This window comes from Eretmochelys imbricata, chromosome 8, assembly GCF_965152235.1.
Source record: "Eretmochelys imbricata isolate rEreImb1 chromosome 8, rEreImb1.hap1, whole genome shotgun sequence".
Taxonomy (NCBI): domain Eukaryota; kingdom Metazoa; phylum Chordata; order Testudines; family Cheloniidae; genus Eretmochelys; species Eretmochelys imbricata.
The window spans coordinates 28,698,663-28,714,190 of NC_135579.1; the positions used below are offsets into that span (position 1 = coordinate 28,698,663).

The window sequence follows — 15,528 nt, forward strand, 5'->3', positions numbered from 1 at the left end:
TCAGAAAGCAACCATCTGACTGAGGTACCACCTAAGTTAGCCCAGAGTGAAATGCAGAGGAGAGGTGCAAGGAAAGGAGAGATGTGCTTACATGTTTAAGTGGCTGACCCAGTGCACCTGGCTGTTGTGCCAGAGGTAAGTGCCTCTCTCCACTCAGGATCCTCAGCTGTGAACCCTCTCCTGGTGTTAGGAACCTAAGCCAGATCAGCTGCTTAAGTAGTCTATGCCATAGTATCCAAAACTGTCTTTCTCTCTCTCCTCCTTGCTTATGCTCAAAACCTCTCTGACACCCATGCTACATTCACCTGTGATCCTAGTTGTGTTTGTGCAGATGCTGTGCTGCCCATCCACCTATTGATAGCTGGCCTTCCTGTTGCAGGTCTGATGAGTGTCAGGTCTTAGGTGTGCTCAGGTCATGCCTCCGGAATTGGGCCTTGCTGGCAGGATAGGAATTCCCCTGCCTAGCTTCATCTTGAGCAGCTCATTAGCTGTGGGGTATGACAGCAGTGCTTAGGCTGCTTTGAAAATGCTGACCCCCAGAAATTTAGAGTTGTTAGGCATCTAGGGGGGGTTAGGCAGTGCCTAAGCTGAAGATCTGAAAATGTCATTGGCGTCTATGTGGTGGATTTAAGTGGTTATGTGTCTGTTTAGGCAGCTAAACCCCTAGGCCCTAGGGACATCGATAAATCTGGAGTTTGGATAGGACTGGATTCCACATCAGACTGTCTCCTCTTATGAAGACCTTATTTCTTCTTTCATGTGCACAGTGGTCACACTAAAAATATTTCTCTTAGTTTGACTGTTTTTGCCAGTGTGCTACTTTAAGAGATTGGAGTTTTAGAAACATTTAAAGTAACTTTCCTCTGTCATACCTCTCAGCTGCCCCTTGCTTTAAATCCTGATTTACTCCTGTCTTCTCTCTTATTTTCAGACTTGTTCGCATCATTAAAAGCTGTATTATGAAATTTAAATGATAGGAAGTATCACTGATGCTAAAGAAATTGATCTCTCATAATCATTTAAAATTTTCTTCCCTACTTTTCTTGTATACCTCATTTTAGACCCTTCTCTAGTCTTGGCAGGTTGTGAAGTATGTGACAAAGAGGGCTTAATCAAGTTCTCTTTAGAGGTAAATTATTGCTGCTGCTGACAAACCAATAGGCTTACTATTGAGCAATGTCTCACCTTTCTCCTGGGAACAGAAAGGACATATTAGTCAACTTCAGGAGCAAACGAGAATGTGAGGATTCAAACCCAGGCACTCCCATGTGAGAGCCCTTATTCCCTGGTTCTCCAGCTGGCCTCTTTTGAGTGTATATAAAGAGCAAATGCTGTTTCAGTTATAAAAATGGAGGCTGGTGTTACTAAACCAGAAAAAAGAAATTTTATTTTCTGGTAACCATTCTAATTTCATCACCATGGCTCAGAAAACTTATTTCCTAGTGCCAATTTTGACAGTACATATTTAATTTATTGAATTGGACTTTTCTTAAGAGTGCCCAGCTTGAAAGTCGCCAATCATAAACAAATCCTTCTTTTCACAAGTATTTGAAACACAGCTTATTCATGCAAAACAGCTACTCAGTTAAAGAATGGCGGAGAGTCTGCTGAATGTGCTATACCTCAGGAAATTTTCACATTTATCTGCTGCCTGCATAATATATATTGCTGTGCACTGCAAAAACATGCATCTTATGTTATCTAATTGTTTCCTGACACATTTAGCAACATTTCACACTTTTTAAAGTGACATTAACATTGCTGACAGTGTAGGTGCTTCAATTAGGCTGGCTTTGAATTGGAGCCAGGATGCAGTGCATGTCCCCTAACAGTGCTCATAGAAGAAGAAGAAGAAAAAGATACGATTCACGGAAATGGGGACTTTGCCAATATTTTCACGTAGCTTCCTATTAATTGTGTCAATTCTGTGTGTATTTGCTCAGGAAAGGGTAGGGTAAGCTTCCTTTGTTATTTAAATCACCTCTAGTTGTAGGCCAAAATTGTCCACCACAGATACCCTCCATACTACTGCTTGATGTCCAGAGGCCTCCTTCCATACTATTACTTGATAAATGTGGTAGTTGCCGATAAGACATTGGCAGTTGCTGTTTGAAAGTAATTTCTATTACAGTAGCACCACAGGTGGGTACAAAGTATAGGGAGTATCTGTATTTCCACAGAAATGCATGTTCTATTCAATGACTGAATGTCAACATTTGAATGTTTGCCACTATATTCAGCTGTCTTTATTATTATGGTATCAATTATAATTGGAATATCTCATCTTCTTTCCCTTCTGAAAATATTCTCCTCTCCCATTGGGTACCTTTCCAGTTCCCTGGCTGTCTGCATTTACCCTTCGGTTTCCCATGAGGTGTTATCGAGTTGATCATTTAAGAAATACTGATGTGAAAATTTCCCATCCAATTGTCCATCCTGTGCAGTAAAGTCCGTGCAGTTTCATTTTGACCTACATATAGGAAAAGAATATCATGTACATTTGTGTCCTGGTCCTCAGAAACAGACTATACAACAAAGATAGCTGGATTCAGTAAAAGACGTGCATTTGGTTATATTTGTGTATGATACAATATGTAAATGATGTGGACCATCCATGTTTATCCTGTATATGGAAGGATTGCATTTTAGATAACTACAAATTAGGTATGTCACAACCTCTCGATTATGAAGATTACCAGTTTTATAAAGCTACTGGAAATCTCATTTTGTTTATAAATGCCCTAAGCTATGATAGGCTAATTTCTTGATGTCTTTCTAAGTGTAATTTTTCAGAGAAGATATGCTGTTTAACTACAAGAAGTCTTTGTGTAATATGTTGGAGATACATGTACTGGTGCAGCAAAAATCTGGGGAGACAGCTTATTTGTTAACCCCATAAATGAGATTCTTCAAATGGGAAAAGCCCAAGAATGCAAAGTTACAAATAAAATAAGCTTCATACTCTGTTTATCATTATTAAATCATAAAAGGTGATAGTCTTTCTAAAAAGATGTTTTATACAAATTCATAATTTACGATTCATCGTGGAATGAAAAAAATTGGGGGCAGGAGCAGCCTCCTGTTGACATTAATAGCAAAACTACAATTGACATCAGAGAGAGCCGAATTGATCACTTGGCCATCTTTAGAGCACTGTACTCTCACTAACTCTGTGTGTCTCTTCTGTGTGTTGAATAAAGAGGTCTCTAAAAAGACCAAGGGTTCAATCTCTGTCTCTGTAGAAAGTATAATATTTTTACATGGTACAAAAATATGAATATATTTGGCCAATTTACTGGGATACAGTACAGATGAATGGGCCCATTACTTCTATTTTAAGAAAATGTTCTAACAAGTAAATTGTTATCATGGCCTTTGACTGCCTCACTTATATTCTGCCCACTAATCTATTTCCCCTGATACGTACTCTAATTTTCCATCGCTGTGCTGCTTCATATCGCTGCCTTTTTTAAATTAAACAACCTGCCCCCAAATAAAATAAATATCCTTCTCATCAATATGGAACTTTATGTCAAAAAATTTGGCATCACCCACTTTTTCTGAGCTACAAATGAGAACTAGATTAATTATATTTTTCGTTTCTCCTTCTAATGTCTGACTTTCTAGGAGAAGGGATTTTTTTAAAAGTACCAATATATTTGTTAAAAGCTCTCTAAAATATTAAATATTTTTCTGTAACATATGTTTCATATGCAAAATACATGATGGCGTGTTGTAATGTAAAGATTTGATTGGCATTCAGCTGAGCTGACCCACATAAATTTGAGGCATTACCACTATTGAGTAAATATGTTTTGTTGGCATGAGTTTGTCTTGACCAAAAACATAAACACAAACACTTACACGCCTCACACTCCTATAAAATAACCTTTGGTATAATACAAGACTATATTTCCATATGGTACAGCATATGCAGATTTTAAAAATATGAAAAGTCTTCTCTCTTCCTTTCATCTCACATGTAGTGTTGAAATAGACCCAGTATGTGTGAGAATTCGTTGTACACACTATATACAGTGTCACATTCCTGTCTGAGGTGTGTCAAATCTCAAACCAGCTGCTTGTTCACAACGGAATGTTGCAGAGAAATAATTAGAAGCCAATTCTGCTCACTCATTTTCCTTGAAAGTTTAGGATATATGCTATATTAATTCTGCACAAACTTGATGATGATAATAAAAGTTGAATCTTGTTATCGGTATTACAGGTATTTCCTGGATTAGGTTAGTGAAAAGGTCTAGGGCTAGCAAGGTGGTGACTGATCACTACTATAAAGTCTAGTTCTTTTCACATTAACTTGTTTGTTTATGCCCATACTACATGATAAAGGTGAAAGCAAATCACATAACAGTTTTGTGTGTGCGTTATTTTTATGAAAGAAACACAAAAATGCATATAGAAACATAAACGGCCTGTTAGAGCAATGTCACATTGCTTTTAGCTCATCTTCTGCAAATTCCAGAACTCTTTTTAGAGAGAAGTGTAGTGTCTAATGGTGCTGGGCATAAAGAACTCCCAAGTGCTAATTCTACTTTAGACATTGACTCAGTATTTGCTCATGAGCATGTCACTTAATTTTTCTTTATCTCAGTTTCCCCATCTATTAAAAAAAAAAGGTAATATTTACCTGTGTATCTCCCGGGACTCTTGTGAAGATTAATTAATTATCAAATGTGTGTAAGGTGTTATGAATGCAAAAAAAAAAAGAGCAAAAGTTCTAAATATTGTTACAATTCATGTTTCCAGATCAGTGGGGATTGGTTGGAGCCAGCTGTTAATAATCACCATAACTCTCTCTTTGTACACTGAATTTATATTTCTTTCTGATACTCTTTTTGTTGACATGCAGTGCATTGTTTTGTATTCACTCTTTTCTCCTTCCACCTTTTAGGGTCTGTCTTGCCCAGTTAGACTGTAAACTCTTTGGGGCAGCAACATTTTCACCTTTTATATTTGTACAGTGAATAGCTCAGTGGTGCTCCAGTCTCAGTTGGGTCCTGGGGCACTATTATAATATAAATAATAATTATATTATTTCATAACTTATGTAATGTAAGGTTGATATCTGCACACTTACGTAATTTAAGCAGAAAAGCAGTTTGAAGCTGCACAATCATGTCATATGCATAAAGTTCCTTCTGCAATTTGGTGTGTACCACTGGGGAGCTTCCGTAGGTATTACTGTACAATAAAGAAAGCTGGGGCTTCATGATGCAAAAACACCAAAACCAAATGCTCAAATCGTAGATTTTCTTCATTGCTGTATTTTTAGAAATGTTGAAAATGAGGGTGCATCATCTAACATAGTCTTCTTGTGTCTTTAATGTTTGTTGCTAGCACATATGCAGCATATCTTCCTATGCCTCACTGACCTCGGCAGCGTCGCAGAGGTCGCATTTCCACATGGATAAACTGTTCTTGAACAATTTCTCTAACTCACCAAACACAAACCATTTTTATTCCTTCCAAAATCAGGCATGCAGGTCGTCTTGTACTGCCCCCTCTCCCCCCTCCCTCAAACAGACATAGTCATTATGGACAATGAAAAGAATATTCTGTCACCCATCTGTCAGTGTTTGGAGGATTAGACTAAGGCAAGATCTTGGGCATATGAGTCCTGTTGTCAGAGAAGGGGATGGTGCAGTGACTCAAAGGCAGGGAGTGAGGCCCTATGCACCTGATTTCAGCCAGCTGTATGTTGGGGTGGGCTGAGCTGCCTCACTTTGGGGGAACGATCAGGACTCAAGAGTTGAAAAAAAGAGTGCACGGTGGGTGGGGAGGGAGATTCTGTACCTGGAAGATGGGACTAGGAAGAAGTGGGACTGAGAGGGTGTGGAATTGCGGTTGACCAAACCCACATTCAGCCTTATCACTCCTGCAAATTTGACTTACCCATTATACATATCTACAGTATTCCTGGGCAGAGATGCAGAAATGGCTCAGTCTCTTCATTCACACAATGGAGTCCGGGTTATGTGTTAAGGATTCCCTTATAATACTCCACTGTCTCAAAACTCCTAGTTATGGCCCATTTCTCACAATAGTATAATTTCATTGAAGGGAATGAGGTAATTCACATTGATTATACTTATCACTGTCCCATGTCTTCAGTAGTATTGATGGGCACCGGTAGCAAAAACATTCTAAGAGGGAGGTTTAGGCCGGATATATTCTGTGGTACATTCATACATCTCTTGCCCCGTGACTCCAATGAGCTCCCATATTTGGGCCATTGGAGGCAGTTGTCATTATTAGTGACAAAATTCTGCATGTGCTTTTTTACTTGTGCTGATGCCCGCTGTGGTCACCAATGGATCATGCTATGTTCATATTTCAAATTTGCATCCATTTCTACCTTTGGTGAAATCCTGTTGCGAGGACAATTCATGGCTTCATATGATTGCCACAACTGGATGTTTTCCTCTGTTACAGGATTTTGCAAGAAATCTGTACTTCTAATAAATCATGTCCAGGATCCTGCAGAACAGACAAAAACAAGAAAGTATAAGTGTAATCACTGTGTTTTAGACGTATTATATACAGTCTTGCTCCCAGTGAAGTCAGTGGCTAAATTCCCATTGACTTAAGTAGATATCAGGCCCATAATTTGTGTTAGCTTCCAATGCTTACCAGCTGGCATGTTTCCTAGTTGCAGGAAAAATATGTGAGTAACCTAATAAAACATGGAAATTGCTTAGCAAATTCAGTAAAATTTATTATACAGGAAATATTGTTGTAGACGGAATATCCAAAGTAACTAAACATCCTAATTACTTGTCAAATTGGGGGCTTCACAGAGTACACACATCAAAAAATGTAAACAAAGAAAAATATTACAAAAGATATTGTTCCAATATCTCATGCTTAAATTCCATTGGCATTTTGATTATGCTGCAGTTGCATTGCCCATAGTAGGGCCTCTGAAAATGTTACTTCTAGAAATATTACAGGGATAAGGAATTATATACCCCAGGCCATTCCAGGGTCTAGCTGCCTCAATATGGAAGGATTATCATTCACCTCTTCTCTCTTCAGGGGTGCTGTAGGAACTGTATTTTTTCCTCCTTTAGTGCGGGTCTGGTCCCAGTAAACATGCAGCTAGAAAGCATGGCAGAAGAATGATTTAATTTCATATTGCTTTCCTGTTTTTTGCTGGTGGGAAGTGGGTCTGATCATTCTAAATGGCTGAACAGGAAGTTACATGATTTTGCAAAATGGAAAAGAAATAAGGTGTAACCAGTGATTATCTTCATGTATCCATTTTGGCCACTAAGGCCCAAGTCCTGCAAAGCACTTAAGCACATACTTAACTTTTAAACATGTGAGTAATCTCATTGGCCTGTTAACATCAATGGAAAGACTCTCATTAACTTTAATTGGTTTCTGGATCAAACCCTAATGGCTTTGCTGGATTGGGCCCAAGTGATCGGATATAAAGACCAGGAGAAATATAAATACTCAGCTAAATTGACGGGTAGACATGTGCTTAATTTTAAGCATGTGCATAATCCCATTGTGAAAGCAACCTGCGAGAGAGCATTACTTTGATTTAAGAGCGGGTTCCTGACCTGCATGTTAATCCCGGGAATATGCTTTCTATGGGGTTTTCTTTCTGTAATAAATTGTAAGTAACCAAGGGGTTGGTTTTGAATGAAAACTCTTTGGATCAAATGCTGAAAATATCCTGACTGGGATATGCAGGAGCTCAGCACTCTCAAGATCTGGGCCTTTGGCTTTCTTATTTGTGGACATTTCTGTGGGATAGAAATGAGGCTAACCAGGCCTTTCCCCTCCCCCCACACCCTTTGTTTAGCTGTATCTCATTCATCCAGCATCAGTTCATCTAATCAGTTACAGACTGATGCTGTGGAGACATTCCTGGAATGACTTCACAACATAGCTGATCATTTTGAATATGATACAAAGGGGCGAGTTGGTACCAGTGGTCAATAGGTATTTTGATTCTGCCCCAACTGTAATCATATATACTAATGACCAGTTTCAATGTGACTTTTTAAAAATATTTTTTCATTACACTCATTGCTGACCTTTGATCCATGTGTCCTCTTTCCCAGGTCGTCCCATTCCACCTACATCCTCGTCTAGCCTTCTCCCATCTGCTCAGCTGCCCAGTTCCCATAATCCTCCACCAGTTAGCTGCCAGATGCCATTGCTAGACAGCAATACCTCCCATCAGATCATGGACACCAACCCTGATGAGGAATTCTCTCCTAATTCATATCTACTAAGAGCATGTTCAGGGCCACAACAGGCTTCCAGCAGTGGTAAGGAAATTTCAAGCATATGGAATGTTGTTATGACCTTTTTTGTGTCATGTTTGCAAGTATATGTCTGTATCATACAAAATGTTGACTCCTAAATAAGAAAATGAAGAAAAAATAACAGTTTTGTAATTTATTGCGTTTACGTTTTTTTGGGAAACACTGTGTATCATATTTAGTTTTCCTTTATTTCACTGTAGAGTATTTCTTTTATATTAAGAGTGATTTAAGGCATGTAAAAACTATTAGTGCATCCCTGTTGCTGAGAGAATGACTCACTCAACTAGGTGGTAGCCTTGAAGCAGTCTCTTGTAGAAGGGACGTGTATAAGGTACTGTACACAATGGTAGTGGTTTGCATTTTTATAGATCAATGATATATGTAAAGCAAATTCTGAGGCTGTGTACCAGAAAGTGTGTCCTGCACCGGTTATTGTGTTGTGCTCTTGTTTCAATATTATATCTAATCCTAGCTTGTCAGCTTAGATATAACTAAACTATTGATGTTTTTAGACAACTAATTTATGTCTGGAAAACATTTTAGGCCCCAGTTTTCAAAAGTGGGATCTGATTTTGTGTTGCCTCTGTTTGGTGCCTCAATATCTGGGTGCCCATCTTGGGCCAATAAGGGCCATTTTCAGAAATGCTGAGCCACCGTGACTCCATCTGTAGTCAGTGGAATCTGTGAATGCTCAGTGCTTTCTGAAAATGAGGCTCTAGATGTCTCAGGCTAAGGGACCCAAAATCACAGGCCACTTTTGGAAATGTTAGGCGCACAAGTCTTCACTTATTTTTTGCGTTAGGTTATTTTGTCAAGGAAATGCATCCAGTTGATATGGACCATATTCAGATATGTGTGTGTGTAATTCCTATAAACTTAAGTGGGAGTTTTCAGAGGACAGTCTGACCATTAGTCTCTTGCATGGGAAAGGTTTCAGATATTCTTTATAAAACGCATTTGACCCTAATTCTCCTTAATGATGCTATTCTGAACTTCTGTTTTGGAAGGTTATTCACTTACGGTTGTAGTTAATGTACATTTAAAACCCTTAGCTAATAAAAATATTTTACTTACAACTTATAGCCTTGACATTTAACCCCAATAAACACACAGAAAAGTGACAGAAAAAGTAGAAGATGCAGTTACTGATCACTTACAATTTCTCCCCAGGTCCTCTGTTCTCTATAATGATGTAGGTCTGCGTGACACTACGAATCCTGTGTGGCATGGATCTTTTGGTATTTATGCACGTGCCCAGTAAATTTTAATTATAAAGTTTGCTGACCAAGATATACTAGCGTTAAATCAGATTACAACACATTGGTGCACCCAACAGAGTCATCTGCTGGATGTAGTCATACATGGGAACCCAAATGTTTGACTGGAGAATGGAGAAATGTGGCACTAAAAATCATCTGCAGGTTTAATGACTATTTATATTTCATTTTAAATGATGATTTATCATTGCAAGTCTTTTATGTCTTAGAACCTTGGGGTGGCCTTGGCCATGTTTCATGTTGCTCTCAGGCTGTGGGCTGATACTATGTACCTTTATAGTATACTCAAAAATGTTTTGAATTGCCTTTTTAAAGGCTGGTATGGCTCAGCATTTTGGCTCTGTGCCCCACCACAACAATTTTCAAGCATGTTCCATTTTCACCTTTAATAACGTATCAGGTTTCTCAAAAGGGGAGCTTATTATGTTTCATTTCTAATTTTGAATGTACCACAAACAGGCGATTACCTATTACCTCATTCTGACCACAGCTGTGTGCAGGGTTCTTTAAACAGCACTTTGCTGTGGGGGCTCTTCAGAACTTGTCAGATTCCTTAAATAACTAAATAAGTATTCAAAGTATTTCCTTTAGTGCACAAGTGAATACTGAAGATACTAATATTTATCTTAAATAGGTAACGCTCACATGTTCTTAAGCATCACCTTGTCTAACGGTATATCTACACTACGAAATTAGGTCGAATTTATAGAATTCGATTTTTTAGAAATTGGTTTTATATATTCAAGTGTGTGTGTGTCCCCACAGAAAATGCTCTAAGTGCATTAAGTGCATTAACTCGGCAGAGTGCTTCCACAGTACCGAGGCTAGAGTCAACTTCCGGAGCGTTGCACTGTGGGTAGCTATCCCACAGTTCCCGCAGTCTCTGCTGCCCATTGGAATTCTGGGTTGAGATCCCAATGCCTGATGGGGCTAAAACATTGTCACGGGTGGTTCTGGGTACATATCGTCAGGCCCCCGTTCCCTCTGCTGATGAGCTGTGCATGGTCACCTCTGCTGATGAGCTCTGCATGGTCACCTGCAGCTTGCCAAGCTGGCCAAACAGGAAATGAGATTCAAAAGTTTGCGGTTCTTTTCCTGTCTACCTGGCCAGTGCATCTGAGTTGAGAGTGCTGTCCAGAGCTGTCACAATGGAGCACTCTGGGATAGCTCCTGGAGGCCAATACCATCGAATTGTGTCCACAGTACCCCAAATTCGACCAGGCAAGGCCAATTTAAGCACTAATCCACTTGTCAGGGGTGGAGTAAGGAAATCGATTTTAAGAGCCCTTTAAGTAAAAAAAAAAAAGGGCTTCATCGTGTGGACGAGTGCAGGTTTACATCGATTTCACGCTGCTAAATTCGACCTAAAGTCCTAGTGTAGACCAGGGCTAAGTGCTAAGTGTTACAATAACAAAGATGCTTTCTACCTGCAAGACTTTCAAAGTACCGTAGGTCATAAACAGATGATCGTGAGCCGTAAAATTCAGACCTGAATCATAATCTGATTTTTGAATGCCTATGCAAATTAAGTTGTTTGGATCCAAGGTTTCAGTTCAGCACATTATAGAGAGGGGAGATAGATTAAAATTTGATCTGGATCTGTGTTTGGATTCTAAACCCTTGGAAAGTTCTGAGCATTTTGGATCTAGGGCCTAAATTAATGCCCATCTCTGGTTATTAATGGATGACAAAGATTTTATCTTTAAAAGCTGTGATGCAAACACTTAAATAAACATAGAAAAGACCATATTAAATTTGAAGAATTCTCATGTTGATCACGTTACTTAATAAGGGGCTCCTGTTTGGCTGATGGTATACTTATATTTGCCTCAACACTACGATGATAGGATAACTCCTAAATGGGTTTAAGATGAGTCTTCCTGGATGTGAGTTGATAGTCATCCATATGTATTGACCTGTGCCCTTCACGATAGCCTTCCTTGATATATTTGAAAAATGCATATGCTTAAAAAAATTTACCTAATCTAATCTTCCATCAAATGAGCAATCCATTGTTGATATTATGAAAGCCTTTAATCTACAATAAATCTTTATTAGAACTCATCAGAGCTTCTAGTTTGAGAGAAATGTGATTATAGCACTCTTAAAATGACATTACATCATTGGGGTGATTGGTTTATCATTTGGAGAAGCGACATCAATCATAACTAGCATAACCACACAGTAAATGAATTCAACCTTTCTACTGTGGAACAATGACACTATAATTGCTCAAAATCAGGCTTAAAATGAAATCAGAAAATGCACTTTCTTCAAATATGATGTTAACTTAATGGAATATATTATTAAAAATCGTGTTTGAGGAAATTCTATGTAATTAAAAATATGTGGAAATGTATTCCTTTTTTCTCTCATTAGAACCTGATTTCAGTTGCAGAACCATTTTATATGCAACCAAAATTATGCTGTTTTTAATTGAATGCCCATCATTTATGTTTTTCTACTTTTGTTTCTTAATATACTATGCAGCAGAATTATATATTAAGGAGGACAAGAGGCTGTTGAAATACGATGCATGTGTTGGTAATATTTTTGAAAAACTCACAAATATTATAGTGGCAAATGAGACCAAAAATGTGTAGCATTTTATACATGTAAAGATACCAGAGGGCAGAATATTTCCATAAGAGGTCAGTTTTGTCACTACACTATCTAGAATGGTTTCTTACAGTTAACATGGAAAATAAGCTCATTTTCTTTTGTTGTATAGACACAGGATGTGTTTTTTTGTGATTATGTTTAGAAATGAATCTTATCTAATGAAAATATTATTTTGATGTGTGTAGTCAAAAATGGACAGTAGTGGTTATCTGTTCATAGGCTGTATATTTCATAGATAAACAGGATAGATTTTAAGTTACCGACACTCATTTTTTCTTGTCAAATTAAGATTTACTGCTATTTGAACATCAACCTCGGAAACAAGAGAAGTTTGTGTTTTCTGTTTTCAGTATAACTAACATACCCCTGGATACAATTTATTTTCTTCTGAAATGAGTACCCTCTTGCATGATACATTTTGTTTCAATGGATAGTTAATTAGAGCCTTATTTAAGATCCAGGACAATACTTTAATTTTGCAGCCTCTGAATCCTATAGATTATATGAAAGCAAATGCAATGTTAATTTCTTTTTGTCTGCATAAAGTATTTTGAATTTGAGAATAGGGGAAACTAGAAATTTTACCAAGCCCTGAGACTGAATTCTGTTCTTCATTTGCTCTGAGCTGTTTTCCAGTGGGTTACAGGAATCTAAATGAAAGCAGAATTTGGCCCAGTTTTTCAGTGTTTATGTATCTTTTGACACGGATGAACTAATATAAAGCATTTGGCCCAATGTAAGAGTATACATTCACAAAGCATTCTGGACATAGCCTAGAAGAAAGAACTTTGCTTTTTCACAGGTGCCATTGTGTCTGGGGGGACAACAACAGGGGGAATGATTATGAAATGTGCAGTTGTTATTGAGTATGTTAACATAAATTATTTAACTCATTGGTTTTGACCTTACTCGCAAAGGGTCTTGGTTCTGTGTTAAACTCAAAATAAATAGTAACAAAAATCTTATTAACATGACCCAAGTTTGATATGATTACACATGTGGAATGTGAAACATATACTATAATGCTGTGTGAATGCCTAGTTAAAAGGATCTACCTTCCTCAGTAAGGTACCAAGAGGTACTACAAAATACAGCAGGGCTTCATATTTAGATATTTGGGTTCAAATCCTCATAAACTACCTTTTACGACAGTCTGTTCCAGTGGATACAAAGCATTGCTCTGAAGGAATCTGGGATTTTTTATTATTACATCACCCCTGAAGGTCTTAGTCCAGATTCTCTTCTAGGAGTGATCAAAGCAGTCTGCTTTCTGACCTTCTACAGTTCAGAGTTACGTAAACAGATGCCTCTAGTATCCAGTAGTATAATTTAAAACCCTATGGGAGAAGTCATCTTCAAAAAAAAAAAAAAAAAAAAAAAGGAATCCCGCAGAAAAATAATGAAGTCTCCCACAGACAGTGAAGTATCACCCCCCACTGAATGGAAAAGTAGTTTCTGTATCTACCGGCTTACATAGTAGAAAATAAAGTACCAACAAGAAAAATCCTGAATCCTTAGCTTACTTTTTTCCACAAAGGATTGACTTCGTGTTATTTAAAAGACTAAATAAAAAGGTTTGGGTAACTCGGTAGGTAGCACCTTCATCTTTTTGCCAGAAGGACATCGGTTTAAACTGTAGATAAGAAACTTAGGCATGCATATCCATCCCAGCATGATTTCAGTGGCTGCTGGATTGCTAGAGGAACTATTTTTCTGTATTAAACTGGACTCAGTACTGATGGTATTAAAGATCCCCTGGCACTTTTTAAAATAGAATGCACAGGTCAATTTTTAGAAGAAAAAATATATAATCTCCTTGGAAACAAACATTGGTGCTTGAAAGTTATGGGCCCAATCCAGCATAAAATTCTTACTGTCAACCATCTGCACCAATCATGGAAAAGATGTAGATCTTGGAGCTGTGAAAGGCAAACATTCAGCATTTGGTACTAAGGCTGACCTTCCACAAAATCTACTTATTAATTTAGCTCTATAATGGCATCTTTCAGTACCACACCCAGGTGGTGTCTATGCCTGCTTTCTCCCCATGATTCTCTAATCTCATAGGACTCCTCATTGGTGACTAACCAAACTACTGAAATATAGTTCCACTCTAATTCAAAGTAACTTTCTTGTGAGGCCTATGGAGAGACACACAGGGCCTCAAGACTCATCCTCAGACCATTTCAAGAAAAGTTTACCCTTCCTGAGAGCCCTCCTCCTGATCACTGTCATGTAGGATTACCAGGTGTCCAGTTTTCGACCGGAATACCCAGTAGAAAAGGGACCCTGGTGGCTCTGGTCAGCATTGCTGATGGGCCATTAAAAGTCTGGTTGGTGGCACAGTGGGGCTAAGGCAGGCTCCCTGCAGCTCCGGGAAGCAGTGGCATGTCCCCGCTCTGGCTCTTAGATGTAGGGGAAATCAGGGGGCTCCGCACGCTGCCCCTGCCCCAAGCGCCAGCTCCGCAGCTGCCATTGGCAGGGAACGGCAGCCAAAGGGAGCTGCGGGGGCAGCACCTGCAGATGGGGCAGTGCGCAGAGCAGTCTGGCCTGCCTCCGCGTAGGAGCTGGAGCGGGGACATGTTGCTGCTTCCAGGAGCTGCCTGAGGTAAGTGCTGCCCAGAGCCCTGCACCCCTCACCCCTTCCCATGCCCCAACCCCCTGCCCCAGTCCTGATCCCCCTCCTGCCCTCCAAACACCTCATCCCCAGACTCACTCCCCCTGCACCCCAACCCCCTGCCCCAGTCCTGATCCCCCTCCTGCCCTCCAAACCCCTCGGTCCCAGCCCGGAGCATCCTCCTACACCCCAAACCTCCCATCCCCAGCCCAACCCCAGAGCCCGTACCCCTAGCCGGAGCCCTCACCACCACCCCTGCATCCCAACCCCCGCCTCGGCTTGGAGCCCCCCCCACACCCTGAACTCCTCATTTCTGGCCCCACCCCGGAGCCTGCACCCTCAGCCAGAGCCCTCACCCCCTCCAGCACAACCCCCTGAGCCAGCCTGGTGAAAATGAGCAAGTGAGTGAGGGTGGGGAGAGCGAGCAATGAGGGGAGGGGAATGGAGTGAGCAGGGGTGGGGCCTTGGAGGGGGGCAGGGGGCAGGGCAAGAATGTTCGGTTTTGTGCAAGTAGAAAGTTGGCAACCCTACTGTCGTGTTGCCTCTCCTCTCCACTATTACTTTCCTTTTTCATTTTAATTTGGTCCATCTTGAGATCCCTTCCTGGCCGCTGGAGTGGAGAAGTCAGCCACGGAAGGATAGTTGTGGCTCTGAACCCCTTCATGCTTGTGCATCTAATTGCCAGGTGCCTGGATTAAGATGTCAATGA

General features: G+C 39.7%; 1 protein-coding gene across 13 annotated transcripts in view; it reads left to right on the forward strand.

Moving 5' to 3' along the window:
* The window catches only part of TENM2 (teneurin transmembrane protein 2), an 806,981-nt gene that overhangs the window by 462,477 nt on the left and 328,976 nt on the right, over nt 1-15,528 (forward strand). For 6 of the 13 annotated variants that reach the window (XM_077823687.1, XM_077823688.1, XM_077823689.1 and 3 more), the window contains one exon: nt 8,097-8,306. The exons of the other annotated variants lie outside the window; for them this stretch is intronic. In XM_077823687.1, coding sequence (XP_077679813.1) covers nt 8,097-8,306 — 210 coding nt within the window. The remainder of the gene's footprint in view (nt 1-8,096; nt 8,307-15,528) is intronic. 13 annotated transcript variants of the gene reach the window in all.